This window comes from Lepidothrix coronata, unplaced genomic scaffold (genome assembly GCF_001604755.1).
Source record: "Lepidothrix coronata isolate B3197 unplaced genomic scaffold, Lepidothrix_coronata-1.0 Scaffold149, whole genome shotgun sequence".
Taxonomy (NCBI): domain Eukaryota; kingdom Metazoa; phylum Chordata; class Aves; order Passeriformes; family Pipridae; genus Lepidothrix; species Lepidothrix coronata.
Window position 1 is genome coordinate 1,430,479 of NW_016690329.1, and position 20,089 is coordinate 1,450,567.

General features: G+C 39.8%; 2 protein-coding genes and 1 long non-coding RNA gene across 6 annotated transcripts in view; 1 reads left to right on the forward strand and 2 right to left on the reverse strand.

Annotated features, from left to right (window-relative positions):
* HIBCH (3-hydroxyisobutyryl-CoA hydrolase) overlaps positions 1-5,580 on the reverse strand; it is a 41,370-nt gene extending 35,790 nt beyond the window's left edge. The window contains exons 1-5 of one of the 4 annotated variants that reach the window (XM_017828512.1): positions 5,534-5,580; positions 4,331-4,373; positions 3,400-3,540; positions 1,868-1,952; positions 809-889 (exon numbers count right to left, since the gene is read on the reverse strand). In XM_017828512.1, coding sequence (XP_017684001.1) covers positions 809-889; positions 1,868-1,952; positions 3,400-3,537 — 304 coding nt within the window. In that variant the 5' untranslated portion in view covers positions 3,538-3,540; positions 4,331-4,373; positions 5,534-5,580. Of the gene's footprint in view, positions 1-808; positions 890-1,867; positions 1,953-3,399; positions 3,541-4,330; positions 4,374-4,798; positions 5,181-5,221; positions 5,281-5,533 lie in introns of those variants that run through there. The other 3 variants (XM_017828511.1, XM_017828513.1, XM_017828514.1) reach the window with 3 other exon arrangements.
* Positions 5,581-9,953: 4,373 nt separating this feature from the next.
* LOC108503987 lies at positions 9,954-14,799 on the reverse strand. Its single transcript, XR_001876953.1, has 3 exons — positions 14,758-14,799; positions 14,429-14,582; positions 9,954-10,250 (listed from the first exon to the last, which is right to left on the reverse strand). It is a non-coding gene; the product is annotated as an uncharacterized LOC108503987 (long non-coding RNA).
* A 3,088-nt stretch (positions 14,800-17,887) lies between these two features.
* MFSD6 (major facilitator superfamily domain containing 6) overlaps positions 17,888-20,089 on the forward strand; it is a 34,546-nt gene continuing 32,344 nt past the window's right edge. Inside the window, exons 1-2 of the mRNA XM_017828508.1 lie at positions 17,888-17,986; positions 18,069-18,123. The gene's annotated coding sequence lies outside the window, so the exon portion shown is untranslated. The remainder of the gene's footprint in view (positions 17,987-18,068; positions 18,124-20,089) is intronic.

Genomic DNA, 20,089 nt, shown 5'->3' on the forward strand with positions numbered 1-20,089 from the left:
TGTTGGAGAAGGCAAGGTACATAACAAGCATGCTCAACCTAGAAACTCAAACAAAGTAAAAATAACTTTACTTTGTAAAAAGTAAAAATTACTCTTACTCTAATAACTGTGCTCTTCTGTCAATGTAAGCAACACCTTCACCTCTCCTCCTGTAGGGACTAACAGTGGATATAGTATTTAAAATCTCAAAATGTATTAAGTATGTTTGGAATAGTTTCCTCTCACCAAAATATTCAACTCCTGAGTTTTACCCTGAAGAATTAATATCCTTTCTTATTATCTCTTACCCCTGTAAACTTCATGCAGTGTTTTTGCTGTTAGTTCTTTGCAGTAAGCTAAAGAAGGTGTAACTCCTGGCCTCAGTTATGCAGTCTTAGTCTTTCATGCAGTCTATTTAAATGGAAAGCCTTAACATGATTTGATCTTCTGACTGAATATTAATGATTTTCCACATATCTATTTTTAGCTCAGGTCTTCTTATGAGGCAGATCAATGATACTTACCACAGAACTGCAGTGTCTGCAGCCAAGACTTAATTCTTCCATAGAGGAAATATAACTACCCAGAACAATGGGATGGGATAAAGCAGCTGTCACAATAGCTCAAACAAAAGAAACAAATTCTGCATGCAAGGTATAAAAATGCGATGTTACACTACTGGTACTGAAACTCAGTTAAAGAAAAATTAACTACTGCTTCCATGATGTTTTCACAGTCTTTAATAGATTAACAAAGAGAGAGAGTAAAGTTACATTCAAAGCCAGTGTTATGAAAACTGTACTGCTTCAGAAACTGCTATCAAACATACCAATGGCGTTGTTCAGCCTGTATTCTTCTTTGAAGAACTCTTGTACCAGTTTATCTCCAACTTTTCCTGCCTCTGTGATGGCTTAAGAGAAATAAAAATTCTGAAGATAACTAAGTTTAATACAAATATAAGTAATAATTAATAGAAGTAATAATAGAAATAATAATTAATAGAAAATATAAGTAACATTAACAGAAAATAATGTCACATAAGTGGGTTTTTTTTCCTACAGCAATTAAACAGAACTTAATCCTGCTTTATTATATTGTAGAAAATTTGCTCAAACTTAAATATGACTGTTCAGTCTCAAGTTAAGTCTCAAGTTTGAGTCAATTGTATTTTGCTGGAGACTCTGTCACGTACTTGTGAGAGTGTGGTCCCTTTTCTACGCTATGGAACTCCTCCTAATGTCTAGTACTCTTGTTTGTGATATTTTTCATATCAATATATAGAACATTCACTTCAAATTGATTAAGACTAAATACTAAGAATGAGAAGCCAATTAGAGCAGGACATAATTTAACAATAACCCGTGCTGCTTGGTTACCTACAGCTTAGAACAAATGCTAATTTTCACACTTCAGACATTTCCCACAGCTTATAGCTAAAAAATAATCACAGATACATTGATCCCCACTGTCAGTTCTGCATCTAGCCATCTAAAACATCAGACACACATTATCCAATGCTATCACAGCTACCTACTAGGACCCTTCAAATTCTTTGTGAAGATGCTGTCAGCAATGAAAATCTGGAAAGAGAAAGGTAGAGACAAGAACCCTCTCTCCCCAGCAATGACTGGCTGCTATCACCAGTTATTCATAAAAATGTTTATAAATAACAATTTTTACTCTTTTATACAATGTCTCAACAGCTTTCTCCTGACAAATAACTTAAGTAGTATCTGCACATCAAGGTGTCATAAGAAGTCAGCACAACTAATCTCTTACTGTTGTGTAGCAAGCCTCTGTTTACCCAAGTCACAGTAAACAAAGGAAATAAATGCAAAGTAGTAAGTGACAAAGAGATGTCAAATGTTTAAGTGACTATAGTCCTTACCTCTGATGTCACCTCCAGCACAAAAAGCTTTTCCCCCAGTTCCCTTTATAATTATTAGAAAAGTTTCAGGATCTTGCTCCCACATCTAAAAAGAAGTAAAGGTTTCCGTGTAAGACTCAAGTGTGCAAAAAAAAGGCTTTCTCTGTATACTGTCTATAATTCTTATTTTACTTTTTTTTTAAAAAAAATCAATCCATGCTTTAAAATAGTTTGTCTTAAACTGAAGTTTGAGAGCTAAACGTCTCTCTGCCACCCCCGAGCCCTTATCAGCAGTGACATCCCAGATCAGCAGAGCTGCCTCGTGTATTTCAGAAAAACAACTGTGCAGAGCTCCCAGCCCCTGAAAAAAGGCGGCACCTCCTGAAACAGGGCCTGACATCAATCCCAATGGGAACACAAGGCTGGGGCAGAAAGCTGGGAGTATTGAAGATGGATAACGATATTTCTGGCCAAATCATGAAAGCTGTGTAAATCTAAGATGCCTGGCAAAGAAATCAGCATTTAAATTTTTGATGGGTTTTGCCAAAATGACTGCAATCTACGCCAGTGAAGGAATGGATCAAATCCCTTTGTCCACATATGTTTTGTTAGGTATAAAGACTATGGGGTTTGGATTTTTTCTTCTCCTCAATTAAATGCACTGGTACCTGACTTCAGCAGAGGTGCAGCTGTAAGAGAAAAAGATGCCTTTTTCAGGCATTCCACCCTCCCTCTTAAACTGTTTATATGTCACTTAATTAAGTGAACCCAGATAAAAGAGAAACATGAGAAACATGATATTTCTGTACACCAGCAACTGCACTTAAAATTATGACACCTTTTAAGGCTGTGCTTCAAACAAAGCAAGGTGCTCAGTACTACAGATTAAGTATTTCTTTCTTTAAATATTCCCCAAGGAGTGCACAAATTTGCAACACAACCACCTATTAAAATACCAAAAGGCAGGCAACTATCCAACTGGTATCTAATGAGTTTGTGCCCATGATAAACAGTACCATTAAATTAAAAATGACTATTTGCATTCTTGAAATCTCACAGTACTTCACTAGCTTGTGGAAACAGTGCCTGTAAATCCATGAATTCCGCATTTAAGGAATGATGCTGACAGCATCTTGCTTCCTAATGGTTTGTACCTTTTATTTTAGCCACGCAGCCTCCCCAAAAAACATGCATCCAAGAGGCAACACCACTGTATAGACTGAAATTTGTGCATGCCAACTGACCAGCTGGGTGTTGCCTAAAGGAACATACAAATGCTTGTTTTGAATTCAGTTCTGGTACTAATATGGATGTTCATTTATCCATGGAGATGCTAAATTTAACTTTGTCTGACAGCTTGTTTCTTTGATGTTTTCTCTTTCTAACTTGCTTGAAACTGTCTCTTCTCATCCTATAAATCTGAGCTCGTTGGCCAATGCACTCACATAGACTTTCATTCTTTAAATCAGTATACTAAGAAGTGTCAAACTGTATTTTAAAATTGGTTTCAAATGAGATATGTATAGTGGATGGGGAGAAGTGGAGATACTAACCTTTAGTTGTGGGTAAATTTGTTGGATCATAGGAAGATTTAGTGCATTGAGAGCCTTGGGTCTATTCAAAGTTATTATGCCTGCACCTCCTCTCTTTTCCAACAACACTTCAGCTGTTGAATCTGTTTGGTTTGACATTTTCTGCACATGCAAAACCAAATAAATATAGCAAGTGTCATCAGTCAGATAACTTGAGTAACAAACAAAAGTGTTTATGGAAATATATTCTTAAAATTCATTATTTAAGACCATAAAACATGCATTTTGCAATTGTATACTAATTGTACACTTTCCCACTATGCTTCAAGTTTTATTTGCAGTTCTTTTGAAACTGCTTCGTGTTTGAGGCCCTCAGAGTAATAAATCTCAGGCAACTTTTTTGGCCACACATCTTTAACAATGACATTTGAGATAAGTGAAATTAAGAAAAACAACCAAACAAAAACCAACCAAACAAAAAACACCCAAACATCAATATAAAACCACAATTCCTTAAAACTGACATTCTGAAAATACCTGCAACTATTAGAACAATGACAGTGCCATGTGTGCCTACTGGCAGTTTGACACTCAAATGTACACATTGCTTTGTCTGTAAGTAACTTTTAACAGTAGAAAACAAATCAGTGAACTATTTTCACAATTGATTTCAAACTCACAGTGGGACGATATTTAAGGAATTTACAGAAGCTAACGCAGAAACTATCTATAAAGGTAAGTAAAGCCAAAATAATTAAGCTTTAATTTACAATATAATAGAAACTTTTAACAAAGTGCTCAAAGATGTGGACAATACTGTGCCTAAGCAATAAATGACAGCTTTCAGAACCACAGTAAGCAGACACATTAGAAGCTGCATGTGCTGTCTGTCTTGAGGGAGTTAAGGAGTCCTGAAAGCTTCCAATTCAGTCAAACAAGATGCTGTCCTTACCAAATGTTGTAATATTACTTGCAGTCTGTTGACTGTCTTCAACCTAAAACAGAAATATTAAAAAGACAGCTAAAACCATAAACCAGCCACACAATCCCCAAATATCTGACTGCTGGGTTAGGCAAAGCAGTGGCAGAAAAATTTCTGAATACAAGTGTTTTACATGCTCCTTTTTAAAACCAAGCAAATTAGGGTACAATTTTGTTATCAAAACAGTTGCAAATTCCTTGCTTACTAGTAAATAGACAGCAGATACCAATGTCAACTACTAATGTTTTCAAGTCAGGAGAACCTGGAAAGACAGAGGGTTTGGGGGATATGAATGATAGTTAACAGCGTGTGTCCTTCAAAGATTTACTGCCTTTTTCTGAATGTTTAAATAGTGGCACTAAAAAAAAAAACAAACAAACAAACCAAAAACAGTCTTGTTAAAACCTTGTGTATTTCCAAAGGTTCCATTGCACAAACCTGCCCTCATGTGTACATGTATTTACACAGTTTGTCTAACAGCTCCCACAGGGCTCGAGTTTCTGTGGGTGACAGGAGAGATCCACACCAGGGCATTCTGTGCCCCTGTCACTGGTTTTATTTCTTAATTGTCGCTGAGGAAGGCAGCTATCGATGGCGCTGCCCAGACGCCAGACCCCTGGAACGAGGAACTTAAGCGCACAAACCCAGCCAACTACAAGTTATATGTTAATGCCCCGGCATCCTACGCTGTTTTTAAATCGCATGCTCGCTTTAGCACGGGAAAGTCAGCCCAGGCCTGGCTAATCTAGGCCTAAGTCGCGAGGCACAGCAGCTGCGGGGCCGCGCTCCGCGGCCGGCCCGTCCCGCCTGCCCCCGGCTCTCGCCGGCGCCATTTCCCGCCCGCCGGGGCGGCCCCGTTACCTGGGCAGCGCGCGCAGCACCCGCCCCGCCATGGCGGCCCCGCCGCGGCACAGCCGGCACCGGCGCGCGGCGGCCCCGGGGCGGGACGGGCGCATGCGCGGGGCTCTGAGGGGACGCCGCCGCGTCCCGGACCGGGAGCGGCTCCTCCAGTCCCGGGACTGGCTCTGCGGAGCGATCGCCGATCTCTGGTCCCCTTTCCCCGCTCGCCCTCCCGCCCTCGCTACCTGACGGGGGAGCCCGGAGGTCGGCGGCCGCCTGCTGCCCCTATCCCCCCGAACAACCCCTTTGCACAGGTAAAGGCAGGTTCCTTACCTGGGGTTTTCCTACCTGTTCCCCGTCCGGAATGAGGCCGGGAGGTGTGAGGGCGCGAGGTGATAACAGTCCCTCTGTCAGTGAAGCAATGATGCTGCGTGTAGCAATAACAAACCATGCTTGCTGCTGCCCAAAGTGGGGCAAGCTGGCGTTGCCAAACTGCCTTCAGAGAGCAGCTTTGTGGACTTAGACTTTATTCTAGTGGTTTGTTATTTTCAGCAGTAAAACCGGTTTCTTAATTTCAGACCTCCTGGTTTCTCTTCATCCCTTGTACCCTGTGGACACACCTGTGCTGTCCCACACCCCCAGCTACTGACACAAGATAGCGAGTGAGGTGGGATTAAGGAGCTGCTCTCATGTGACCTCGCACTAAGAACTGCTTGTAAGTGAAGGTGAATACGTGGATTAAGCACTAGCATGGTTACTGCCCTGACAGCAGCTCAGACAGCTGTGAGCTCCAACACAGCATGTGTGTGTTCTGCATAAAAAGACTCAGAAAATGCAAATGGGAAAATTGCCTCTTTTTTTTTAATTATTATTTATATTTTTAAAAAAATCCAAACAGAGTATTAAGGCACTTGAGAATTTATGGCCATCATGTTAGGAGTTCATAGTGCTAAATTCACTTTGATTTCCATAACTAAGACCATTCCATGAATTTTGTTTCTCAGGCTTGACATGATCAGCATGAGACTGATACTGAAAAGTGTGACGAACTATGGAATAAATGACAATAAAGTGCACTAGGCAGAAATGTGGGTTCATCACCTCTCGGTGTAGCAAGTTCTTAGCACCAGCTGTCTTGACTCACATTAGTATTAAAAAAAATCCAAATAATCTTAAAACCTTTAAGCTAATATATTTTGCTGGAACAAAAAAATCCCAGCTCTCAGAAGCACTTCTAAAAAAGTCCCCAGAGGGCAACCTTGCTCTTCGTTTCGAGAAATGATTCAGCCTCTGCTTAGAGCAGCGTCATCTGTGTTGGCACTTCCATTGCAATGACTCTCAGGGTGTATTAAATTTGGTTGTAAAAGTCTTAATCAAACTAAATATGCATAAAAAAAAAGATACAGAACATGTGTGTATTAATGCAGTCTCAGTTTTCAGTCTTGCACGCTCTGAACAAAAAATAACTGAGAACAGGACATGAGGTGCTTTTGCAGTCACTGGGAGACTGCTACAAACTAATGATTTGCAGAATTCATTAGGCAATCCAGACTATTAAAACTTTCACCTAAGGGTTATATGATAATCAATGATGTAGCTTATTAGAGTCATCTTGACTATATACAGCCCTGTATGCTGCTTTACACCAAGTACCATGAAATTAAATCTAAACCAGTCTAGAGGACACCAAATTATCCCAGTTGCCAAACTTGAACCCTGACTTAGATACATATTTTAATTTATTTTTTTTTTTGAGAATAGCTCTACATCTCTCATCCAGGCCTAACCAATAATGGGGAGTCTGATAAGCAGGTAACATTTTTGTTCTTCATATCCTATGTCTGAAAGTCTGTGCATTTCACAGACAAATAGAAGTAGAACCTTTCTGTCAGATAATCTTTTTGCTAGCGGTGGTGTGGAAACGAAGCAATGGGTGTGAGGAAACTAACCTTGGGTAAGAGCAGGTGGAGGCCGTCTGAAACCCCTGGAAATCTCTTAACAAATCCCATTTGTACGTGGGCAAGGCTGTGATCAGGCCATGATTTCATAGGGTGTCTGTTTCAAGGGTCCAAAATAGAAGTTGGTGATCTGATTCTTCTTTTACTTATGCTGATTTTAAACTATTCTCCCTCTGAGTTCAGTATAAATAATGGTGTAGACCCTTTCTCTGTGGTATTCCAGCTGTAGGTCTGATTTAGGGCAAGAGCAGGGCCTACTCATTTTTAAGCAATGAAGTAGCAGCAAGCATTGTCTTGCAACAGTTGCTGATTTCTTTCCGTGGTGGTGACACTGAATTTATGCTCAATGTTTTCTTAAAAATCCTTTCTTTCTTTTTTTTTTTTTTTTAATATAAATTGCTTTCAAGAAGAAGGGGTGGTGACAGAAGAGCCATCTTCTTTGAGCTTAGTGTTCTTCATTTTTAAACATGCTGGTGATGGCTTGAATTTTCCTACAGTTTTTTAGGGGGGTGCTAGGTGTTAGGAAATAGTGATTTTATCACAGACGGCCATTTAGTTGACTGCAATCCCGTCCAAAAAGTAACTCGCATATCATTCTGCTTTTTCGTAGTTCTCCTGCACACCCCATTTTTTGCAGAGTGGAATATCAAAGAGAAAATGTTTTCTAAAAGGTAAATAAAAGACTTCTATAAGGAGAAATAGGAGGAAGAGTGAAAATAATGGAGTTGCTTGAGAATAAGTGGAATGAGATGACCTTTAGCCTGGGAGTTTGTGGATGATTTAATATTGGCAAAGAGGGCTGCAAGAGACTGGATATACTGGAGGTGAGCAGCACACCTAGTAACCAAGCCAGGGACTCAGGGAGTACAAGTGCCATAGCCAGAAGGATAAGCAGGTTGTAATTCCTCCCCCTGGAAAAATTTCCTGGCAGTGCACTCAGCAGGTTTGGAAAGAGAAAACAACTTGCAGACTGTAGGAGGACTTCAGAATTGAGCAGATGTTTTCAGGTTTTGTTTCTGGGGTTTTTTGGTTTCTTTTCCAGAAAAAAAAAATAACTTTAGAATGCGGGAACTCTTGCTCCCTAGAAGGATTCCAAGAGCAGCTCAGCTGCTTTCTGTGTGCCACCTGCATATCCCTAGTTAATCATTAACTTGTGCCTCTCAGTTGGCTCTGAGAGCTCCCCGTGTACTTGACCAAGACCAGATAATAAATGGTACAAGTACTTCATCCTGTCCCGTGCTCCTGTGTCCAGGCTTGCTGTAAATTTAATCTTTTCCTCTGCTGGTCTAATAGCTGGTACCTAATTGCTCTGAGTGTGGGTAGCAAGTGCATCCTTACAGCGTGTGAAGGTAAGGAAAAATGAGTCTGTGAAGGCTTGAGGAACAGAATGGGAAAATTTCCAGCTCATCCCTGCTAACTCGTTATTACTGTGCTGACAAACAATCCTCACATTGTTATTTCTCAGTCCAGACTCAGTTGGCAGCACTCTAAAGCACCTCCACAGGTGACACAGGCAGAAATTTCCTTGTGCCAACTTGGATGCCAAATACTAAAGCAGTGGAGAGGCTTCCAGTAATGTCATTGAGAGCAGAAGTAGCCTTAAAATAAGCAGAAAACTAATCTGTTCCTCCAGTCTCCAACAGTAGGCCAGCCCAGGGAGGGACTGAAACACCAAAAACACCTATGAAATATGGAGAAGGAAAATTTTGCTTTTGTCTGTAAGATGAGTAATCTCATTGTACAAAGTGCCTTCCCTGGGGCTCCATGCAACATCTGAAATCATAGATTTGGGCTGAGGGCACAGCTAATGGCATGCAGGAGTGAATTCCTCCTGTTACAAGAAAGTGTGTGAGGAAGGAGGGGGAAAAAAATCAAATTTTTTTCCCCCCTTTTTTTATTTCAACAGTTAATTTGCATCTTATCAGTGGGGAACTAGAAGTGTTTGGAAAAGGATGAAAGCAAATCCATAATGAAGCTGTGTGAGCGAAGTACTTTCCATTTTCCTTTGGCCTCAGAGGGCACCGGGGGAGAGTGTGGGGGTGGCTGGGTGCTGCTGCAGATGCTGCCGTGTTGATGAGACAGGGAGGGAGGATCCGAGCGAGGTCCATCCACCAGCGAGTTCCTCTCCTCCCACCAGCCCGGCTTAGACATACCACTCATGCTGCATCCACCCTGCCAGTACTCCCCGGGTTAGACGGGACCCTGGGCAAACACCCGCCTACATCTTTCTTCCCTGCTGCCACAAGCAATCTGTCATTCCGCTCCTCGAACCACCCTCCACCTACGTACAAAGCCATAACTGTGAGGAACGCCCTCTTCCCTCCTCCTTTCCCTCCTCACGAGCCTGTTCTTCGTGGGTGAAAAATGCTGTCTTCCCAGAGATCTGGTCACCCCCGAATTTGGCTTTGAGACCCAAGCTGTTTGATACCTTTTAGGACCACAGCTTGGAAACCTCCGCTTGCAGATCTATTGTATTAGTTTTTCAATTGCACATAATTGCACATGTGCAGGTGGGAAGGGGCTATTTGCTTCCCACTTGCTCTGATATGCCTCCTTCCCTAAGAGGGCCGCTTCCTTCCCTCCCTGCTCTTGGCTTCCCACGCATTCAGCAATCAGAAATGCTGCAGAAAACTGACCAGCTACCAACCCGCCCACCTGAGGAGGAGGAGCACTAGCAGCAGCAGCAGCACATTTCTCTCGCTCTCAGCTTTTTAAACACAGTTAAAAAGAGCTGTGGCGTGGGTGAAAATAGCTGTAGGGAGTGTGTGTGGGAACGGGGCCAGAGGAAAGTGAATTTTCTCTTGGTAGGACAGTTAACTTCTAGTGGGCCAAAAAAATCCCCCAAGGATATCTTAACTGCTGAGGGTGTCTTTGGCTGTATAATTAGTTCTTAAGGTTGAGTTTCCCAGGTCTGGAAAGAATGAAACTTGAGTTTCTCTCTCCCTGGTAGTGCAAGTGATGGCAGGGAAGCTTGCCTACCAGACTCCAGGAGTCTGCTTAGCAAATGATATCTGTATTGCATCCCGTTGTGTCATCACGTCTGTTGTGCTGCTCTCGATGTGTGTGCTCAATTCTGTGAGAGTCAGAGCTGCCTGTATGTAGGAAGAGAAAAAGGCACGTGGTTTTTTCACACAGTGTGGGTCTGTATTTCAAAATACCGTCCCTGTTGGACCTCTTGAAATAGCACTGTCCCAGAATATCAGTTAATTCAAGATTTATTCTAAATGTGTGCTTCTAAAAGAAATTAAATTCAGGCTTATCTGTGTTAACAGGATGTTATTTGAGGTGTTTTGCTGGTATTAAATGAAAATAGCAGTGGCACTAGTATAGGAAAGCAGAACTTGTAAGACTAGTGGTATAGAGTGCAAAGTGATAGTGCTGTTTCTTGATAGACTCCAAGAACTAAGGGTCCTCTTCAGCTTTGACATTCTGACTTGTTTTGACTTATCCACCTGAAATACAGGTTTCACAATATGTATTCCTAGTTATAGTCATCCCAGCTTGAGTTAGTTGCGTGCATTCTTCTCAGTCCAAAACTCTACCCATACACTGATTTTTGACTAGATTTCACACCAGCATCAGACTTTCCATATACGTTACTGATGCAGAATCTTATATCAGGATGTGGTCTTTAATGGTTCAGACATGCAATAACGGCCAAATAATGAAATTTGACTTTGAAAGTATGGGAGATCTAAAAACAAATATTGCACAGGGCATGTAATTTTCTCCTTGTGAGTAGAAACCTCAGGCCTGGGAAAGGGGCTCGCTGACTTCAGTGCATGTCCCCCACCAGTCTGTCTCCTGTAGCTCTGGAGATTTAACCCTAGGGTTGGAAGGAAAAATGTAAGCATAATTTGTTCCACTGATCAGCTCAGAAACAAAGGGAGTTATGAATAAGCCTAATTAACACATTTGCATGTGACAAAACAGCTGATGGACTTATGTTAGCAAGAGCTACAGCAGTATCAATGGAGATGTAACCTTAATGGAACTAATTATCCTGGGTTTTTTAAAGTCTTATTTATGAATGGTGATTAATATTTTTAATATATCTTCGTTACCTTCCACTGAATCTTATGTAACTCATAATTATAATCTACTGGAATTACATACCCAGCCTAAGGAGGAACAATATTCCAAATAGCAAGTTCATGTCACTTGACTGATTTACTTTAAAACATTGCAGTAATTCCTTTGTCAGTAGCATTTTGAAGAACCATTGGCCCGCTTGTAATTCTACCTTGCATTTAGCATTGGTTCAGTTAACTTTAAAGGTAGTGCTTTTCATACCTTTAATATCAATGAATGTACATCATATTTTAAATGCAGATTATATGCTTATCTTGCCAACTACCATTAGCCTGAAATTCTCCTTGTATGATCTATTGTAGTGGAATTATATTATTCAAGAAGCAGTAAAAAAACCCCACAACCCAAAACAAAAGAAGAAGAAAAAAGAAAAAAACACACCAAAACCCCACCAAACCCTAAATACTTAGAATCATTAAAAATTATTCTGAATCAGTCCTGTATGTAAGATTCCTCTTGGCCTCCCCATTTTGTCTGTTGTTCAGCTGGAATGTCACGTGATGTGGTCTTGAACCATCTGCTTCCCTCTCAGGGGTCATAGTGAATGCCTAGTTACCTATTTTGTTTCAGTCAAAATCACAGTGAATTAAGCACAAAAGCATTTGATGCTAATTAGTAGCTTTCTGACAGACCAGGAATTTGAGCACCTCAGATGTTTATTTCAAGACTTTGTTACTCTAAATTAAAGTGAGGCTCTTCAGCAGGGCAGTTTGGCTGACAGAGTGACAGTATCTTATTTAAATGGATGTGGTGTATTCAAACCTTTCCATGTTTCTCATCTGACACCTCACACAGGTATTAATTTTCCCTTGAAAAGATCTACATTTGATTTTAGAAGTAAATATTAAGAATATTTTTTAAAATTTCTTTCTGTTTTGTTTCATTCTGGAGTACAATGAAAACTGTTCATAAAATAATGAATTGAAGAACATTGCCTAGGGAGAGATATCTCATTTATTGCCACAAATGATGCAAAGGACAGCAAAGCAAATTGCAGAACTTAGAAATGAGGGAAAAAATAGATCAGGAGAATAAATAGAGGCCTTTAAGCTATTAGGAATAAGCATATATCATTCACTGCTGCAGATATATTCTGTTTATATGTATAAATTATCAGCATCCAATATGGGCTAATAATGATCTTCAATGCAACTCAGTTTACCAGCTCTGTGTATAATGATTAACCTGGTGGAAAGGATGTGTAGCAAGTCAGAAGGAAAAGTGTTTGTTTGTATTTTTTTCTTTTTTTTTTTCTTTTTTTTTTTTTAAAGAAATGTGGTCATCGTGGATCATAAACAAACCTGCAGTGGCAGCGACAGGGACAAGTACTTGGTTCCTTGAGCACTTACTGAATGGACATAGTTCCCCAGGGATATCACTGCCCAATGAAGAAAAGCAGTGGCAGCTGTGGCAGGGCACAATAGAGATCAAAATTGTTCACAAGGAAATACATGGTCTCCAGTATCATTAGTTCCTCTCTGTAATCTCACTCTTGGATTTCATGCTGCCACTGGTTCTCCTGTCCAGAGCCAGGCTGTCCAGCTCTCACTGTGTCTCTGCACCAGCAGGCTGGAATGGAGGTGCATCCTCCTAAGAGCACTACATGGGAATATATATATAATTATTTCAGAAATAACATGGAACTCAATGTGATTTAGTCATACTTTGACACACCTCTGTCTGCCAAGAAAAATGCAGGCATTCCCTTATAGAACTGTTGCTAAGAGCACTTCTTCAGGCTCTAGGAGTGAGAAGGTGCTTTATTGTATGGTTAACTGCAGGAGTTAACAGCAGGGTTTCAATCTGGGACCTGCCAAGAAATAAAGCATGTAATTACAGGCTGTGCTTCTGCCTAGGAGATGTCACACCATGTAGAATTAGTCTGGGACATTATTCTGTAAATTTAAGACATTTTGAAAAGTGATTTTACTGACATTTGTAGCCTAAAAAAAAAAAATAAAGAAGAGAAAGTTCTGGCCAGCACCAAGAAGAAACATCTCTTGTTTGTTTTATTCTAAATTTAAATTATTTTCTAAGAAAGCAGAGACTTTATGTTAAAAAAAAAAAAATCCATTTTCAGTCTGAAATGTTAATGGAAATTTTTTTCCCCATGACTGAGCAGAAGAATCATGAAACATATTTGGTCTGTGCTTTCCCTCTCCTGTGACAGCACTAACATCCCTGTAGCTTCTGTGAGCCCTTTGGAACATTCACTGTCAACAAGTTACCCTCCTAGTAAGAGACAGCTGAATTTTGCAGGTCTGACGTCTCAATTACAATACCAACCTGCAATTTTCAACATATTTCAAATAGTCAGAAGAAGCAGACTTTGAGAAATAACTCTGTAGCTTTATCACTATTCTGCTTTAGTTTTCACTTCTGTATTTGACTGTCCCATCGTAATATCAACATTAAACTTAGAGCTGAAACAGAAAGATGCAATACACTGGTGATAACAAATCTTTTCATTGCTCCTGTTATTGAGCTAAAGCATAAATATAGTTTATCTGTATGTTTGTGGTGCATATGCCACAAAAAAACGCATAGCACAACGACCCAGGATTATAGGATCCAGAGGAAGAGGATTCAGATGCTTTGATTCTGTGTTGCTTTACAAATCAAGACATGGAATATATTTTCCACTTCTTTAAGAAAGAAAAGGTGTTCCATAAACTGTTATAAACAGATATCCAACCAGGGCCTTCTATATGTGTTAGAAGGGACACGTGCTTTTTCTTTCTAAGCAAATAATTTGACCGTGGCTTTACGTGTGAGCCTGTAACACTGCCATCTATCAGCTGCTACCCAGTTCTGCAGAAGGAAATGAGCCTGTTTTTTTAGCACAGGACAAACAAATCCACAATGTATTAAAATGCACTCACCTCAGCTACACTCCTTTCCTCGGGAGTACTTCAATTATCTTTTTTTTTTTTTCTGAGATAAATAAATTTCCCACCTGTCTAAGAATTTCTCACCGTCTTCACTTTTTCAGTTTAAAAACCCTAGCATTTACAGAAGTAAGAAGCCCCAGACTTTGCCAGGTCCTCCAATACGCAGTTTCAGGAGGTTGTAGCGTGTTTGCAGAAGCAGTCAGCTGCCTGTTACACAGGAACCGTTTGCTTTTGTTAGTTATTCACAATCAGCAGTCATAATGCTTGTAGGTAACGTAATTACTCACCACAGAATGACTGCAACAATGGACTGTGACTTCCTCACTGCACAACAGTGCACAACCAGAAGCAGATCTCTCAGGAATATGTGGTGTTATTTCTAGAAGGTGTAGGAAAACATCCTCCCTAGAAGGTGCCACTTCATCTTAAATACCTGGAAACCTGTTGCCAAAGACTACAGTGATCCCCACTGTTTAACCTTCACCTTTCTTGTTTAAGAAGGGGAACTTTGCAGATCCGTGACAATCTTTCACATCTGTCTAGTATGTAGGATGTGGGCACTATTTACTTATCTCAGAAAAAAATACAGCTCAGATGTGCTTTTAAAGAGTCTCACCAGCTAAATTGAAACCGTAGTTCACTTTCAGTCTTGTTTCCCGGAGAGGCCTGGGTTAATTAGTAGCCAACTTTCCAATACCCATTTCCTCCTTTGTTGCCTTTTCCATATAAACCATGTATATTTGTTCAGCCACTGCTGTTGCAAGATCACCCCCACCCTGCTCAAGTCCAAAGGTTTACCAGTTTTGTTTAGCTTATAAATATAAGAAGGAGTAAGATAAGACAGGTTTTGTAAACAAATTATTGCGTTCTATTTTAGTGATACTGCATTGACTTAAAATTTGGTGCTGTTGGGTCAAAATTTAAAATACATTGCAGTCTTTGAAATTCTCCTCTAGTATTACTACTTGGAATGGTAGTTTATTCTTAAATTAATAATTTAGAAAGTAAGTAAGAGATACAAGGTAGATGGACAACCTATGTGTGATGTACATTTATGTCTATCCACGTTTTCATTTTTGCTAACGGAAATTATAAATAACACACTTTACTGGAGAATTTTCAAGATCAGAAATCTTACTTCTCAGAGGGCTGTCTGAAGGGTTTTGAGGCATCAGGAGGGCTGACTCACCATTGTGCTCCACAGTGCTCAGTTTAATTGTTTACCTTTTTTATTCCACTACAACCTGAACAACAAAACCCCCCTGCGGTTCAGAGCTGATGGCATTTGCACTCTCTTTAGTGATATTATTCAGCACACGTGCTACAGAGAAAGAAGGAACTGAGACCTTAGGCTTTCCTTAACATTTCCTGATGTTGCTGCTATCAGTGGCTAAGGCTTTGGAAGACACAAGGAACACTTTACTGCTTTTCTCACTTAGATACAAGTGAGAAAACCGATGACAAGAAGGGGCCAGCTGCTCATAGTTTGGTCTGGCTTCTCCTTCTCACTCATATACTAATGGACCTGCACTAGTAGGAAATGCTACTGTTTTAAACACATTAGAATGGCTCTGCCATTCAGGAATAGGAAAAATGCTTTCCCAACTCAGTGCATCTGTAAACTATTGTTTAAGGCAAAGTATGAGGATTAGTAACAGTTACTACAAGGTGGCCCAAGGAACTAGAGGGCCCATGACACCAGCAGTGGCCCAAAGGTGAGCTGCAAAACCAGACCTAGTGTTTACATGAAACATTTAATTATAAGTATGCATGATATTTTGAAAAACTGAAGGGAAAATAAACTGTGGTACAAAATGTTAGAGAACTAATAATTTATTGTTATTCTAGAATCTTTTAATTGTTCCCCAGAAGATTGCAGGTTTTAGTAAACAAAAAGTCTAGTAACCTGGGGATTTCTCTTCTTTGCATGTGTCCAGCCTCCCCCAGAATTTGACAAGCTTTCGGCATCCACAGTATCTTTGCAAGGTTTTGACAGGTCTCCGACCAGCTTAATTTGATTTTTCCTATTCCACATATGAGAAGAAAGAGTAAATGAATTTGCTTTCTCCAATTCAGGACATCATAAATCTGCTTTATCCCTGCTAATTTGCTTCTTTTTCTGACTGGTATATACTAGACTACTCAACTGTTCCAGGCAGAGGAGTCACTCCAAGCTTTTAAGCATCCTCTCTGTACCTTTTCCAACACTAAAATAGTATTTTTTGAAATGAGGAAAACATCCTGATTTTTTTTCCTGTCGTGTTTATGGGATCCATGCCTGAATTTTTCTGCAGGTGAAAAAAAAAATCCATATATTATGCTAAAACAGAATTATTTCTTACTTTGCAATTGGTTTTGCACATATTTATTTTTTCCTCCCTCATAAGTGCTTTGACAATTTTGAACCTCCTGGTAACAAACAGTTAACAGCATGTTGTAGCAAGACAAGAAATCCTCAGGGAGCTAGGTTGTACATCCTAAAAGCAGATAAAATTGTCCAACCCTACAGGCAACAGACCTTTTTTCAACTATTTATAGAACAGGGGGAAGAGAAGGGAAAGAAGAAAACGAATTAGTAAATGACTTTAAAAAGCATTTAGGTACTTAGAATTCATAGTTGATGTGCTGATTTAGGAAGTCAGGAGGTATGACATAGAAAAAAAGGTAAGAAACATTAATACTGTTACACAGACAAAGACTATTTTTTTCTGCTTTTGTCACCTTCCCGTGTTTTGGGTTTTTTCTCTTCCCACCCCACCATTTCAAAGGCATATCCTTAGAATGACGCATCAATTTTCTGTCTGCTTGAGGTTTAGAAATAGCTGAGTTGTTATAAATAGATCACAATCTGCAAGAGACAAAGAGAATGCAAATACTGTAAAAGCTTGGCTGAAAAATTTAGATGTGGATTGAGATTTCGGCTGTCTCCTGGAGTACAAGCACTCGGTCTGAAATGCTCTATTAACCACAGCAGAGGAGCCCGTGCTCTGTGTGCAGCAGTGGGGAACAGCCAGGTGGAGTCAGGCAGCACTCCTGGTCACGGTGCCAAGCAGAGAACGACGGCCCCGGGAGCTCACAGTTCCATGACGTGGGAAGGAGGCACCTTGCCGTTCCTTATTGCACAGCTAAAACACAAGAGGCAGTTACCCTTTTATACACTGCAGAGCCACTAAGTCAGAAGGTAGAACTTTGACACCATCATTTTTCTGGCAGTACTCGTGTACTTTGAATCTGTAGTGTTCGTCGAGTTTGCTCCCTCTTTCCACTTTGCCTCCAAAACATCTTAATTTTAGTGAGATGTTGTAGCATATGGTTGAAACCCTGTCTTTGTCCAACAAGACAGTGAAAAAATAAAAACTGGGAAACAGTGGAATATCCCTTGTTTTCTGAGTACTTCCTTTGTGAGGTCATTTAGATCCTGCTGACGCTTTCAAACAGACTTTGGAAGACAAGGAGTTGCCCTGCACTGAAACCTGATACCTGGGAGTGGTACTATTCCTACAGCCATATACAGACAGCTGAAGTCCATTTTTTTGTCTTCGACTGTATAATTCTGTTAGAAAGCCTGAGAAAGATGCTTTGGTGACTGTGAGTAAAACAAGACATTAAATGGAAGGGACAAACTTTCTCTAAGATTTTCTTCTGTTTTGAAGAGAAACTGCTCCCTGAAACCAGGCTGGGTTTCACAGTAGCTATATCATGGCAACAGACTTGACGTAAGCTATACTTTCTAATTCTATGCCAAACACAATGTCACACCACTAATGCAGGGCCTGGTCTTGCCCAAGTCTGTCTCTGTCATTGGTTCTAATAGAAGTTTAGGCCAATACACACTGCAGAATCAGGTTCTTCAAACTTAAATTAGCATTCTCTTGAAAACTAAACATATGTTGGGTTTTTTTTCACTGTCAATAATTTTGTTTCCAGGTTTGGAAAAGAAACACTGCTGGGGAGGAATCCAATGAATTTATTAATGAGCTCAGTAAGTATGGAACTATTAATATCCTCTGAGATTTTGTTTGTCTTATTTTTATCTTCAACTTCAGACTCTGAAGTAAACAGCTGTTCTGAAGCTTTCCACTGAGAATACTACAGTATGCTGTCTTAAATACATTGTGATTATTTGGATGTTGTAGGAAAAAAGTAAATAGCTGTGTACAATATTTCTGAAACAATTTGTACCATTACATGAAGTCTTTATCTCATGTTACACTGATAGCCAAAAAGAAAACAAAAACATTTAAAACATTTCTTGTATGTTATTAATGATTTTTCTTTCCAGCCAGAAATCTGAATACAAAAGGGGAAAAAAAAACCAAAAAACTTTATTTTCTAATACTATCAGAGAACATTTAATCTGCTATTACCATTCCATGGCATGACTGGCAATATAGTTTACCTGTCTTTAACATATTTTCAATAGTTGAGTGCTTCTATTTGTCTAAAAAGCATCTATTTATTTCTTGATCACTTTGATCAGATACTGCTTTGAGTCTCAGTGGAAATGACGTCTGTGGCACTGACGTCCTGACACTTAAGTACTGAGGTCCTTTGTTCTTTACACAGAGGAATATCATCTCGAGAGTTTGAGAAGGGCATCAATAAGTTGTTCATTGTTTTTACACTTTGAGGAGGGGGGACTGTTTGAAATTCACCTTGAAACTAAATTCAAGTGCCAGTATCACGTGGATGTCCTCTCATTAACCAAGACATTAAAAGAGGTTAACCCATCAGTTATGCTGGAGGTCATGGGATGAAATATGGAATAAAAAGATCAGTATGCTTTTGGGGAAAAGAGGTCAGATGGCTAACACTGACTCCCTTCTGTATGAAAAGTGACATTTACTGCTCTTATTTATAATGAGACAAACTCAGCTCTACAGTGAGTTAGATGTGAGGCCTCTGAAGTCAGCAGCTAGCCTTGGTCTGAATTTGGTGCCATGTGTCCCTCAGTACAAAAGATTTTTTCGATGCTTGTGTCACACGAGTAGTTCTCATCAAAAATCACATTTACATGTACTAAACAAAAATGCCTGTCTTAGTCTTGGTCTAGGTTTAGAAAGCTACACTGTAGAAGACCTGCATTTAATCAGAATCTGATTAAAAAAAAAAAACCCAAACCAAAAAAAAACATGTCGGGTAAAAAGTACTCGGAGTTATCACCATGTTTTTAGACGTATAAATGGTGAGAATCCTTGTATTAAATGAGAGGAGTATGTAGTGCCGTCTAAAATCAGAAATTATTTTCTGCAATAGTTTTTCAACCTGTAGAATACCGAACCTCAATTAAAATTTGTTTGGGCCAGGGAATATTTTGCTGTGCAGTGGCATTATATTTCCTTTAAAAGCTATTCTCAGAAATTTAATTTAGTCAAAAAGCTGAGAACTCAAATTCCCATTGACCTGAAGTCACTGACTAGCAATTAGGAAAGCAGGGATATCTGACCCTATATACGTTTCTTTTGTGGATGTAAAGGACAATGATAGTAAAGAGTTTGTTGCTTGAATGCTGGTATTCGCTCCACCCCGTGCTCTCAGATGGGATAGAAGGAAGTTCCTAGGGATAGGAGAGAACTGGTCAGTTTGTTGTCCCTTGGTCATATACCTGCAGTTATTAAACATGTTAGACATAACTTAATACACTCAGAACACAGCGTAGAAGACAAATGTTTGCGTTACTAAAGCCCTGGAGAGCAAGGACATGTTATGCAGGATGTGCCTGGCAGAGGAGACGGGGGTATATGTCATATTTTTAAGTACTCTGCCTGCCCTGGTCATTTGCATTTTTGTTTTAACACTTGTAGTGTTTATTTAGAGTAAGATGTATGTGCATGGGGGAGCTATTTGTTTAAGTTTCAGTTGGATCTTTTCTGGGGACCCCACTATAAGAGAGAGTCTAAGTGGATCCTTTTCAAAGCTCTGGCTGGTTAAGATTCCCTCCCTTTAAC